Source organism: Platichthys flesus, chromosome 20 (genome assembly GCF_949316205.1).
Source record: "Platichthys flesus chromosome 20, fPlaFle2.1, whole genome shotgun sequence".
Classification (NCBI taxonomy): domain Eukaryota; kingdom Metazoa; phylum Chordata; class Actinopteri; order Pleuronectiformes; family Pleuronectidae; genus Platichthys; species Platichthys flesus.
In genome coordinates, this window is record NC_084964.1 from 19,702,784 (window position 1) to 19,717,007 (window position 14,224).

General features: G+C 47.9%; 1 protein-coding gene across 1 annotated transcript in view; it reads right to left on the reverse strand.

Annotated features, from left to right (window-relative positions):
• LOC133976157 (corticotropin-releasing factor receptor 1-like) overlaps positions 1-8,457 on the reverse strand; it is a 36,772-nt gene extending 28,315 nt beyond the window's left edge. Inside the window, 4 exon segments of the mRNA XM_062414290.1 lie at positions 123-248; positions 585-644; positions 2,727-2,823; positions 7,995-8,457. Of these exon segments, the coding sequence (XP_062270274.1) occupies positions 123-248; positions 585-644; positions 2,727-2,823; positions 7,995-8,024 (313 nt within the window). The 5' untranslated portion in view covers positions 8,025-8,457.
• Positions 8,458-14,224: the final 5,767 nt, after the last annotated feature.

Below are 14,224 nucleotides of genomic sequence, written 5' to 3' on the forward strand. Positions count from 1 at the left end.
GGGGCGGGGGGCGGGGGTGGGCGGGGGGGAGTTGGGTATAGGGTACACAGATGTAACATCATCTTGTTGTTGAGTCTATTGTTTCTGGCGCGTGCTAACAACACACAACACACAGGACTTACTGGTGGTGTTGTACTTGACCCCGTGGAACAGCTCTGGACAGGGTCGCGACACCATCTGGCCGACGCCGCTCCTGGGCCAGCAGGTGCCGATGCCATCGATGGAGGTGTCACAGTAGAGTCCAGAGCCTGAGGCAAGAGGGGGGGGGGGGGGGGGGGGGGGCAAGACATGTCAGACGTACATTCCTGACGTGGCTCACAACTACATATAGACACGGTGAAATTCTGCTAAAGCCTCCTGATGTTGGCAGTAAACTGTGGCGCTGAGGAGCTGCTGTGTGTCTAATGATCGCTGCTGAACGCCGTCTCCCCTGGCTCCACGCCAGCGTCTATTTCCAGCATTGTTCTCCTCTTTGATGTTTGGCGTTATAATCTGAGTTCAGATCTAACTTGTTCTCCGTGTTGGGGATTCCACAGCAGCTCTGCTTTGTAGTGAGAGAAGAAGAAGAAACGGGTCCAACTCACCGCTCCACTGACTTGTGGCGTTGCCCAGGGTTTGGTTCCAGGAGGCCACCAGGGACGCCACTGAAACCCAGAGGGAGAGCTCCATCAATAACCAGAACCGCTGTTTGCTCGGTTTAGACCAGGCAATGAGAATCTCATTAGATTCAGCTTATCTGCGACAAAGGGTGAGCATTAAAGGGCAACGGTAAACACTGGTGACAGACCTCTCCCCGAGCAATAACAGGAGGCTGGCTGTGAATATGGATGTAGACGTGCCCTGAGGGGTCAGGCTATTATTTCTTTAATAACTCAAGAAGATTTCGATGAGAAGATCCGGAAATGACGAGGCTCCGCGGGGCAGAAGTTGACGCTTCATGCTAATGTGTTTTTTTACACCAGTGTGTTCACACGTCTTTGTGGCGAGAAAATGATTTAACCCAAGAAAAGAAACATGAGGAATAAGAAGGGATTAGCTTCTGCCTCAGCACCGGTGGCTCATCTTCACATGTTCCTGTCGAGGCTGAGCTGTGAATCTTCTCTGTCAGAAACCAGAAGACGAGAGATGCTGTTGGACAAAAAGACAGATCTGACTTTGACCCAAGAGACGCGTTCAGCTGTCAGTCTTCGTTTTTTCTTTAAACTGCTTTTTATCCGTCTCTGCCTTTAACCCTTTAATTCCTCCTTTCTCCGCAGCAATGATAATTTCTTAAGCCGGCAATTATAACCGGGTCACAATCTGTCACCAGGAGAAACACTGGACTGCTGTGTCTGGTCTCCGATTGGCTGTTGAACCCTTTGAATTGAAGAGTTCACCCACAGCAATTCCAAAATTTGGCGATTACTGATTCTCTCCGATGAGAACTAAATTATACATTATATGACACGAGGGTGTTTAAAGGCATAAATTGGCCTGAGCCTGTGTAAACCACTGTTGTATGTAGTTTGTGGGTTTTTTCTAAACATGGAGAACATTTCCTCTACATGCACAGATATAGGACATGTGTTATAGGACATGTAGGATTTGTCTAGGATTCCCTTTCATCAGATTGTGTCAGGGCTTCCTGATGAATGTTCTCTAACCTTGATGCAGATATAGGATCTGTTTGTTTGCTCTGTATCTGCTGACGTGATTTTAATTTCCCTCAAGTCAGCGTGGACGAGAAGAGGCTGAATCACAGAGCCGATAGAAACACGTATCCCCTGTGACCTGCATGTGATATAGCATATCATCAATAACTGTCAGTTAATCTACATCCGTCCTTATTGCAGCATATAAATTATAACCAATAACTTATAAAAACTAATCAGCTCAGCTGCTGGAATGTTTCAAATGGAAAAACCAACAGCTGCACCAGATAAACTGCTCGTGGTTTATTGAATTATACTATAAATATGATATATGTGTGGAGTTAACTCGCTCGTTCTCTGCCGATATGTCGGTTTGGACCATTCTGCTTTTTTATTATCTGTCTCGAAGGCGAAACACAACATTAGATTTGTATAATAATCATAATTACTCAGACGTCACTGGAGCAGATTGTTGTTAAACCTTTTAATTGTCCGAGACACGATTAAAGACTTTGATCAAACAGCCGAGTGACACAAAGTCATAAATGTTTCCTGGTTTCAATTATAGGAAGAATATCGAGTCAAAGAATCTGACTGATTAATGTCAACTTTAAATACAGGACCTCATCTGAAACTAATAATAACTGAAATGAGCCGATTAACAGAAGCTATTTAAACACATTTCAAACTAATTAGATAATCAGTTCAAGCTTTAATTGGTTTAATGAAGCCAAACACCAAACGCTCTCCGGCTTCTCTCCTCACAGCAAATCCTGCTTTTCTGTTTTTAAGGATTTAAGTTTGTGTAAAAAAGAGAGTTTGTCAGATACACAGTGTGTGTGTGTGTGTGTGTGTGTGTTTAATAACCAGCCATCACTGTGTCTGTGAACTCAGCACAGAGATGGAATAATAAGACAGTTTGCCGATAACTACAAGGGGAGAGTTGTGATTGAGGCCGAGGTCTTGGCGCTTAGCGGTGACCATCTCGACTGGAAATCAATTCAATCTGGGGCACAACACTGGAACACATTGAATCGTCACATCGGTTTGTTCACGGGGAAATTACTGCCAGGCCTCGGTGCTCGTGAGACTCACGTGAGAAGTTCCCTGACAGCTTGAGCAGGTCTTCACATGTCAGATTGGCGGCGGTGGCGGTGGCGGCTGCCGGCATCAGGCTGACGACGGCACACACCTGAGAACAGAGGACACACACAGAGATCAGTAATCTGGGATCCGGCTGACATCCTCCCTCCGCCCTGACGACTCGGGCCTCGCTGCCACATGCTCCCTCTAATTCCCGGCTCCGTGGAGCTGTGCTGAACGAGCTGAAGGACTCATCCTGCCTCTGAGCGGATGATGCATGTGTTTACAACACCTCCCGCCCGACAGCAGCGCCCTGAATACCGAGCGCTTTGTTGTGCCGAGCCGTTCTCCCTGTGAAACGCATGAAACACACTTTCATGTTCACAGATACGGGCGTTCATTAAAATATTAAAGCAAAGAAATTACTTATTACCTCCTCTGAAGGTTGCAATGTTAAATTCACAATGTTTCCGTTTGTGCGTTGGGGGGGAAGGGGGGGGGGGGGTTCCTACTTTGCATTTGTACAGAGGGGAAAACATTGAATAATGCACATAATTATGGAACCACAGTCGAGAGCTGAGGAAGTTCTCTGACTGGATCTGCTGGATCTCATGAGACTCCAGCAGCTTACACTGGAGTTTTATTTGTTTCCCCCACAACAGGAATATGAGAACCTGTATTTAGGGTTCAGATCCACGGCAGCCCGGTGGACTTCAGGGTCAAGAGTCTCGTCCCAACACAACAAACCGAGAAGGATGACAACTTAAAAACAAACACAACACCCCGTCAACGAGTTGAGATCCGAGTCATGAGGACTCAGGAGTCCATCTCCTGTCCACTCGTCCTCGTGGCATTGGGATGACATTGGGCCAGAGGGGGCGTTCAGCCTGGACATCACAGGGACACACAACCACTCACACTCACATTCACACATCCAGGCAATTTAAAGTCGACCGGGCACCTAACGCCAGCCTACGTGTCCTTGGATCCAGGAAGGAGAACCCAGCAGACAGAACGTGCAAACTCCACATGGACGGGTCGAGTCGGCCAGAAGGTTCCAAGCATGGACCGAATGTCCCGATGGACGACATGTCTCCACTTCCTTCCACTCGCCAACAGTGAAGCTGCCATCTTGTGTCTTCACAGTCTTCACCCCCGTCCCTTTGTTCGTGAGCAGAAAATCTCCAAAGCTCCTGAACTGATTCTCTTAAAGCTCGTTGGCAGGAGGTGGATCTGAGTCACTGAAGAGCTCGTTCAACTCGGATTCTCTTTAACAAAGTGAGATAAGAAGGTTTCACCATGTTCATTGATTTCTTACAGAATAAATCATCTTGATGAAACACTCAGACATGTTTAGAGAACTGATAGTTATGAGTGTGTGTAAATTGCTTTAGTTCCAAATAAAAATCTGGATCAGTTGAATTTGAAGGTAGTTCCGTGAGGAGGCTGTTTGTCCTTGGAGGAGACATCATCTCTACGGAGAGACACTCGAGTCTCGTAGGTTTAATTTGTGGCTTTAGAAAAAGTTCCTGATTCTTTGTCTCGGTCTTGGAAACAACAAATTCTATAACAGCAGGTTTGTGTAACAACCTTGAAAGATGTCGTTTAAAATGCATGAGCAGGTCGAACATAACATAACATCCATTCATCCATTATCCATCCCTCTATCCTCTGAGCGTCGAGTGGGGGTTTGCAACCGATCCCAGTTGACGATGGGCGGGAGGCGGGTTCATACTGGTCGTATTCACTGGACTGATATCTATGAGCTCTTTGAAATTTGGTGAATCTGAACTGGATTTAAGAAACTGTCAGAGAAAGATCAGAGTCATGCGTCAGGGCTGTGAAGTGAGGGATCAGTGTCCTCGACCCCTAACTCCAACCCTCCAATGACTAATCCAGCTGCTTCTTGACCCCCCCGCTGGGACCACACCCGGCTCTCTGCCTTCATCAACACACCTGTGGAGTGAGTGTGTGTGTCTGGCTCGGTTGTGACGTTATTGCGGTGACAGAGATCTGCCCGCAGATGAACGCCTGCCAAAGCACTCACAAGCGTCTAAGTGGTAGTTCCTGCTGCAGCCGGTGTCTCCCGGACCACTGTTGGCACGATGACACACACAGACACACACAGACTCACACAAGGTGTTAACACAACACAACAGTGCTGCTGGGAAATCATCCAGTGAGTGTTTGTATTGTGCTTCGTTTTTCATCTGGAAACGGCGACCTGCTGCCGGCACACAGGAGCATCTGTCGGGTTCGTTTCCCTGAGACGCACAACACACTGTGAAATGTCACCAGTTCACTCTTTGTGTCCTAATTGACCCCCAGTAAACGAGGTGATGTCCCAGTGCAGCTGTCCTTAAGTGTGCACTGGTCCCTGTGGACACGAGAGGGCGGCGGCTAATACCAATAAAGCCAATGATTCATTTCCTCCTTAAATAAAACATGCTTCAGCTCATCAAAGATGCATCACCAGAAACAGTCAACACTTCACGCTGACGCAGCGGCCGCTGGATTCCCTTCAACTCTCCGGGTCGGGAGTCGAGTGCCGATCGCACCGATGGTTCCGGGAGCGTGCGGCGGCGGCGGCAGGGTGTGTAGTCGCACCAGATAAAACGCTGGAGTGCCCCGGATGTCAGAGAAGTGACGGTTCACCGGGTCGGCCGCTGGGTGAGGGCTGGGCAGGTGTCGTGGTTCTGTGACCTACTGTACCAGCTGCTCAGATCCTTACACCTCATTAGAACCCACCAGCTGAGAACCAGCTGGGAAACCTGCACGTTCTCCATCAGGGAGCTTTGATCTCTGCATTACCCATCTTATTAATGTCTTGATATGACTGGCTGTGCCTGAGGGGCAGAGCGGTCGTCCTCCAACCTTGAAGGTCAGTAGATCGATCCCCAGTCTTCCCCAACTGCATGCCGAAGTGTCCTTGGGCAAGATGCTGAACCCTACTAATCCCCCCCCCCCATAGAACAACAAAAGTGCTGCTTATAGATGAATGAATGTGTGTGTGATTGGGTGAATGTAAAACTGTACTGTAAAGAGCTTTGAGTCATCAAGACTAGAAAATAACTATATACATACAAAACAGTTATCAAATCCATATGTGAGCAGCTTGTTGTTATTGTGGCGAAGCTGCAACAAACTCACGTGTTCTTCAAAACGTATCTTCTGCAGCTTTATTTTCCATTAAACCGACTTTAGTTGTGTTGTTTTATATTGTGTGTCTCAGCGGAGTCAGGAGTTAGGACTTGTTTTCTCAAGCATGCGTCATGTTTCTGGATGATCATGTGGAAAACGTACGAAAAATATTGAGCAAAATGTGAAATATAACTTTTAAGTAAAGATGACAAGAAGAGTTTAGCAAAAGTTATGAAATTTCCCTCTGAAAAGTACAAGAACAGATGTTAAATTAATAGTGGCAAGAAACCAAGTACATTTACTCAGGTTCGGTACTTTACTCAAGTATTTTTACTCGGGTGCTACTTGATAATTGTTTTCCACTTTATTCCAAATGTAAATATTTTGTTTTTTACAGTATTATCAATAAATAAAGCACGTTTGGTTCCTTATTGATCCGTCGTAGGAATTCACCAACCACTGGGCCGCAACATTAAAGAAACTGTGATCCGATACTTTTCTACTTTCTCTTGAGTATTTCTACTCAGTGCTACTTATACTCCATTACATTTTCAATGGCAACATTGTGTTTTTCACAATATAATCAATAAGTAAATCAATCTGAGGTCAGACTGTGGATAACGTGAGTTAGAGTCAGCAGAACCTTCACCGGCTGCAACATCACAGTATAACCTTTGTACTGTTTGTACACGTGTAACTTCAACATCTTCTATTTTCAAATGGAAATATTGTGTTTTTATTAAAGTTATTAAATTAGTTATTAAAATTATGATGTATATCAACCCCTTTAAATTAAATGAACCTTTCTCAGCTGCATCGTTTCAGTGCATTTCTCACTCAGTGTTTCTGCACGTGTGTTGTTGCCGCGCTAACTTCGACCACCTCTTCCACCACAGCTGCTCAGATATACTTGTGTTTGGGCAAAGTAATGAGCCAAAGTACTCAGTTACTTTGTCTGGTATGTGACCTGTGAGTTCCTGTGAGTGAGCCCCCCCCCCCAGGCACTAAAATCACAACAGGAATAGAAGCAGGGTCGTTTCAGAGAAGGCTTCAGAGGATTCTTTACTATTCTCGGTGGCACAGATTTCCTCACACAATGGGGGGGGGGGGGGGGGGGTAGTAATCCTCCTCAGGCATCTGGAGCAACATCTGCATGAGCAGAACGAAGTCGACCACATGCCCGGAGCGCTGCCTCCTGGGCTCTGGGTTCTGCTCACCACAGAAGATGTGCATTTTACGCATCAGTGTGTTTTTGTCCTTCCCTGTCTCCCTGTGTCCCTGTGTCCCTGTGTCCCTGTGTCCCTGTGTCCCTGTGTCCCTCTGTCCCTGTGTCCCTCTGTCCCTGTGTCCCTGTGTCCCTGTGTCCCTGTGTCCCTCTGTCCCTGTGTCCCTGTGTCCCTCTGTCCCTGTGTCCCTCTGTCCCTGTGTCCCTCTGTCCCTCTGTCCCTGTGTGTGTCCGTCCCGAGTCGTGGTTCGTCCAGCTCCAGCAGCCCATGTCCCTCGGGATCGTTTTCTCAGGCCATCTCAACCCCAGCGGCTCCTCTCATGTCTCTGGGACTAAACCCCATCCCTGCAGCCCCTGTGGTTCTGTCACCTAACGAGAAGCAGATTGTTCTCAACGTGCTGCAGTGAGAACCTCTCTGCTCCACACACTGGGTTCCACCAGAACCTCTCTGCTCCACACAGGGTTCCACCAGAACCTCTCTGCTCCACACAGGGTTCCACCAGGACCTCTCTGCTCCACACACTGGGTTCCACCAGAACCTCTCTGCTCCACACACTGGGTTCCACCAGAACCTCTCTGCTCCACACACTGGGTTCCACCAGAACCTCTCTGCTCCACTCACTGGGTTCCACCAGAACCTCTCTGCTCCACACACTGGGTTCCACCAGAACCTCTCTGCTCCACACACTGGGTTCCACCAGAACCTCTCTGCTCCACATTCAGGTTCCACCAGAACGTCTCTGCGTGTCATGGGCTTCTTTCAAACAGCTGTGAGAGGGAGACGGCACCCAGAGAACCCAACATCTGGATGGGATGATGGGGTCAAATCCCTTCACATCTAGATTAGACTCCGCTGCGACCCGCGTCTATTCAGCTGTTCTAATCACACGAGGTCAAAGAGGCGCAGAACTTACCTGGAGCAGGAAGAAGCCTCTGCGACGCATTTCCAGACCTTTTAGTTCCTCACATCATGGGGGGGGGTCTCTGTGAAGAGTTGCCGGGACGTTGTGCGTCCTCCTCTCGGCACAGGAGCTGTCCTCCGCGGCTCCGCTCGCAGGGGAAGTCGCATTCCCCGGAGACGAGGTGTGTTTTGGAGCGAAGTCTCCACGCGATGGTCTCCGGATGAAACCAGTGGTGCTGGTTCGTCCCCAGTAGCTTCCCGGAGGCAGAGATGCTCCCCTCGGCCCGCGGCTGGAGGATGTGTCCTCCCCGGTCCTCCCGGTGTCCCCCCGGCTGAAGTCCTCACTGTACGTTAAACTGGAGACCGCGCCTCGGAGACACGCGCACCATCACACTCACTGCGCACAGCAGCTCCCTCTCCGACGCAGCTCCGCACTCTGCTCCTCTGCTCCTCATCCGGCGACTGACCCGTGCGCGGAGCCGCCGTGGATCCGTCTCCTCCTCCTCCACGCGCCGCCCACGTTGCGCGTCTTGTGTTGGGGGGGGATCCCGATCGACTGAGGGGGGGGGGGGGACTCCGCGCATCCCTCGCCGTGCAGTTAATAATGCACCGGCTCTCCGCGGCTCCTCCGCATCCCGGATCCCTAATCCCTCCGCGATCCACAAAGTTGACGGCTGAAGTGATTTAGGAGCGAGTCCGTGCGCGGAGGCTCGTCCCCGCGCGTCCCCGACACAGAGCCGCGGTCCTCTCGGCAGATCGGGCTGCGAGCAGATGGACAGATGGTCCCGCTGAGTCAATACCGAGGAGTCCACGGGGAACGAGCTGGAACAACATCCACCGAGCACAGATCCACCGACACGAGGCTCACTGACACGATCTGAACTGAGCTCAGATCACAGACAAGTGATCAATTAGTGCTTCTGCCCACTTACACCAAACTCTGATTAAAGATTAACATGTAAATCATGTAATTAATGATTCATGTGATAGAAGCTTATTACTGGGGCTCCTAATGGTGTTTGTTTATAGAATGATCATTAAATCAGTGACTGTAGCTAATGTTAGGAGGATCAGTGTCTGTATATAAAGAGGATCCATAACAGTTCATGTCCCTTCCACTTACATGGAGGGGTTGGGTTTTATGACCAGCCACCAGGGGGCGATTGTGATAGTGTAGCTTCAGTTTTGAGATTCCACATTTCGTCCATCCTTATTTTTTTTGTCTATGCTATAAACGTACGTCTTCTTTGTTTAGAGACATAAGTAAAAACCTACATTCACACATATATCAACACAAAACATTTGAATATTTTCACCAGATTCACCAGCAGCACATTCGGAGAGGAGCCGTTGAACAGAGCAGCGTTAGAAGCTCATGAGCTGGATGCTTCACCCAGGAGGTGGAGGAGACCAACAACGGAGCCAAAAGGGTAGAAAGCTAAAAGTTAATGTTGAGCTAATTTCTTAAAATAAAAGATGTTGCTATATAAATACAATGTGTCGTATAAGCATCAGATTTTAATTGATCGTTATGTTGATGTAAGAGTTTGTGACTCGTTTCTACCGCCCCCCACAGGCCAAACGATCAGATCAATTATTGATCGTTTGACCTGATAAGACGCTTCACGAAGTTCACCAGCAAAACCTTAACTGTGTCTTCAATAATTCAGAGTTTGCAGAGTCGCCTGCAGAAGCTGAAACCGATGTTAATGAGAGCCTCGAGATCGTGAGCCCTGAAGTCGTAGATGGTGAAACCCCCGACCGTTAAGACGACAGAACACTGGAGATGTGAGGAGAGCCTGGTTGACGTGTCCGTCTTTAATCATAATGTATAAACATTCCAGCTTCTTCATTCTCCAGATGAACATTCCTCTTTCTGCTCGTCCTCATGTTCACATTTCTTCCTCAAGGTCAAATAGTTTAGGTCATTTATTCTTCCAGCTTCTCGGATTCTCTCCATTTTTATCTCTGCGAAGCGAACATCCTGGATTTCTTATTGTTGGTCGCACAAAACCAGATATCTGAAGAATTGTATATTTTTCACATCAATAATTGGCAGAAACATTCACAGATGAATCAACGATGAGAATAAACGTCGGTTCATGTCCGAGGTCAGATCTTCGCAGCATCAGAGACCTCCCTGCTCATTCTGTCTTTGCACAATATCCTGTGTGTGACTACATCTGATATAACGCTCACACGCAGGACGGGGGGGATGGCACAGCTGCTAATATCCATACACCACTGAGGCTTTGAGTGCACAAAATGCTTTATGCACAGTGCGCTAAAGCTTTCTTTAGAGCGAGTGACGTGCAAAGAGGCATTATTCAGAAGATGCTTTAATCCAAGGTGACAGTGCCCTCCCCTGGGTGTGCCATCTCGAGAAGTGTCAGCGGTGACAGCGAGGGGACCATAGCAAACTGGCTAATGGGGCCTGGATACTGGTATTAGTGTGAGCCGGCCCCTGGTCGGACGCCGGGGGCCCACCTGTCGGGGAGACTAGCGCTCAGGTGTGGAAACACATCACGGTAATCAGCCCGGCAGGTGTCAGGCCGGTGGAGGCTTTCGTTCTGGTCCTGATGTGGACCTTCACAGGTTTTTCTAATCCTCTTTTTCCTGCAGCTGAATGAGTTTACCACCAAGCCGACCGTGGTCTTCCTCCTCCTCTTCCTCCTCCACCTCCTCCTCCTCCTCCTCCTCCTCCTCCCCCTCCTCCTACTTCTTCCTCTAATCTGAAACATAATTTATCTTCAATCTGCTAAGGGTCGGTGCAGATGCATGGACGATGACAAAGCAGGCGTTTGTTTGCTGTATGTCGGGGGGGGGGGCAGTTAATTTATGTAATGAACGTGCACTTGCTCCGGTAAAGGTCCAGATTAACGTGCTCTTCACATGAGTGCATTTGGTGATGAAAATGTGAAAGTGTAGACCTCACCCACGATGACCTCACCTGTGATGACCTCACCTGTGATGACCTCACCCACGATGACCTCACCTGTGATGACCTCACCCACGATGACCTCACCCACGATGACCTCACCCGTGATGACCTCACCCACGATGACCTCACCTGTGATGACCTCACCTGTGATGACCTCACCTGTGATGACCTCACCCACGATGACCTCACCTGTGATGACCTCACCCACGATGACCTCACCTGTGATGACCTCACCCGTGATGACCTCACCTGTGATGACCTCACCTGTGATGACCTCACCTGTGATGACCTCACCTGTGATGACCTCAGACTGCTTCGTGGTTGAAAACTTGAGTGAAAAGTGTCTCGTTTAATCTGTTTTGCTTTTGAAGAGAAAGATATTTACGTTTGTTTATTTAGCAAAAAAGACAGGAAATCGTTTCAGTTGTGAAGAATAAAACATTTGTATCGTCTATTTTTAGGTTTTTAAAGTTGATCAAACAAAACAAACAATTTCAAGATGTTACATTTGAAAGAAAAATAATAATATGATATTCTCCTAATCTTTATTTAACGTTGCTCTCAAGAACCTGAGATCTAAACTCCCCCAACAAACATGAATGAATAAAAACCTGCGATAGTGAAACTCTGCTGGAAGCTGATTAATAACCATGTGACTGTGAAGCACGGATGAAGCAGCTGATGAGTAATGTTGATCCACAGAAAGATCAGATTCTGTGATCAGTGATCCTCTCTGCAGCTTTAAGAGGTTTGTTGAAACTCTGTCATTTGTCAAGATGAGGGGCCCCTCAGGCCTCTTTGCCCCGGGCCCCCAAAGTCCTTTGATAAGCTCCTGTTCCTGTAGCAGAGAGATTTATTGCTGTTTCTAACTTTGGAGTGAACAGATGAGAAGATGCAGTTGAAGACAGAAGCGCTCAGAGACAGGGACTTTGTGTGGAGACAATTTAACGACGTGATGAAGATTCAAGCGAGTGAGGTTCTTCCTGTTTGACGAGCTGCTGAAGAAGACAATGGGTCGTGACTGAAAGCTGCAGAGCCACTGAGTTCACCCTGTTCAGTCCACTGGGGGTTTCTGAGGTCGACTTCATCAGAGTTCCACTTTCAATCCAAAAGTTGTCGAGATGTTTCAAATCAACGCAAAGTGGAAACTGAGCCGTGAGTCGCCAGCGATGTTTGAGGAGCCGGCCGGTTCTGACTGAAAGCTCGTGAACAAGTGAGAGCTTTGAGATTCAGCTTTAAATGCTTCAGCTGTCAATCAGGGAAAGTTGCATTATCATAAACTCACTCATCCAATCACTGTGGGAACTTCAAACACTTTTTCAAAAGGGAAAAACTTGTCAGTCGGCGACGGTGACCTAGAAAAAGGCTCCGGCTTCATATTTAAGCAGAGTGTGTCTGTGAGTGAGTATGTGTGTGTGTGTGTGATTGTGTGTGTCTGTCGGCCGTGTGTGTCCTTGCAGATTCTTGTTTTGAGTTTCAACCACATCTGTGCACCCTGTTTTAGAAAAGCAACACTTGAAAAACTACCAACGACAACAAACACACAGCTAACAAAAACAATCTGCACGAGCTAACAGACCCACAAGGAACAGGGTTCTACTGACAGACTGAGGAACACGAGGAACACGAGGAACAGGGTTCTGCTGACGGACCGGAGGAGGACGAGGAACAGGGTTCTACTGACAGACTGGAGGAGGAACAGGGTTCTGCTGACTCACCAGAGGAGGACCAAGAACAGGGTTCTGCTGACGGACCAGAGGAGGACGAGGAACAGGGTTCTGCTGACTCACCGGAGGAGGAACAGAGTGGAGGAGGAGGAGGGTTCTGCTAACGGACCGGAGGAGGACCAAGAACAGGGTTCTACTGACAGACTGAGGAACACGAGGAACAGGTCGGAGGAGGAGGAGGAGGGTTCTGCTGACTCACCGGAGGAGGACCAAGAACAGGGTTCTGCTGACGGACCGGAGGAGGAGGAGGGTTCTGCTGACGGACCGGAGGAGGAACAGGGTTCTGCTGACGGACCTGAGGAGGAGGAGGAACAGGGTCCTGCTGACGGACCAGAGGAGGAACAGGGTTCTGCTGATGGACCTGAGGAGGAGGAGGGTTCTGCTGACGGACCTGAGGAGCACGATGTGCACGGTTCCTCTGCTCCAACACCTACACAGCTATCTCACGTAGTAAACACTTTGAAGAGTCGGACCTTGAACCAGTTTGTGACAAAGCCAACGTGAGTTATTGGCGAAGCCTTCAGAAGATGGAGTATTGATTTTGTGACAGAGCTGGATGTAGTGGCACCGACCGAACGCTACACAACCCTGTGCATGCTAATGAGGTCACCTGACAACACAAGCACCACTGACCTTTGTCCCACACGTGCACGACAGGTTCATTTAGAGAAGTGTTGCTGCTTGTTAGCGTTCACATCCAAACACAAAGCAGCCGTGACATTTATGAAGTGCACAGCGTGGGGGGGGCAGGATTATTGTTTTCTGATCACACACAGAAGAGCAGTGGTGACACAACATTTCATTTCCTATCTCTCCCGGATTACTTCCTCCCTGACAATCATGTTTGGGTGTAAAAAAAAAAAAAAAATACAATTTAGTTTGTGAAATTTTTAGTGACATCATATTTTTTACTGTTCTGACATTTATGGGGATGGAGGTGACGGTTGTGTAAGATGATGACAACACGGATGGAATTGCAATCTGGGCGCTGGAGGAGCAGCCGTCATGTGTCGTCATGTAACCGTGAGATTGTGTAGAACTGGAGGCAGAGGGACACAGCAGGAGCAACACAACACAAATACACATCAGATACAAACCACAGGGAAAACAAATACACAAAGATGAGGGTTCAATTAAAAAGATCAAACCTATTTATCTATAAATTTAATTAGATCACAAAAATAAAGATTGATTAAATAAAAAACATATTTTATAATACACAGCTATGTTTTTTTAAATGTAATTAAATAAATACATAACAAATACAAAAGTAGAAATAAGAATCAAATGCTATTTAACATGTCCCCTTTCAACTAAAACAGATAAAACCTAAAGTCCAGTCCCACAGAGACGGATGTCCTCAGCTCACGGGGGTTTGATGTAACTGCACCTTTAATTCATCAGGGTTCTGTCCAACATTCATCCATTACAGTAATGAAGACACCACCGAATGGACAGAAGCAGCAGGTCCGTGTCCTTGAACCTTTGCTCACACATCTGCTTCATTTTTTCATCCATCTATCACCCGTCCCAGCTCTTTCTCTCCGTGCAGATCAATAGTTCTGTCCATCCATC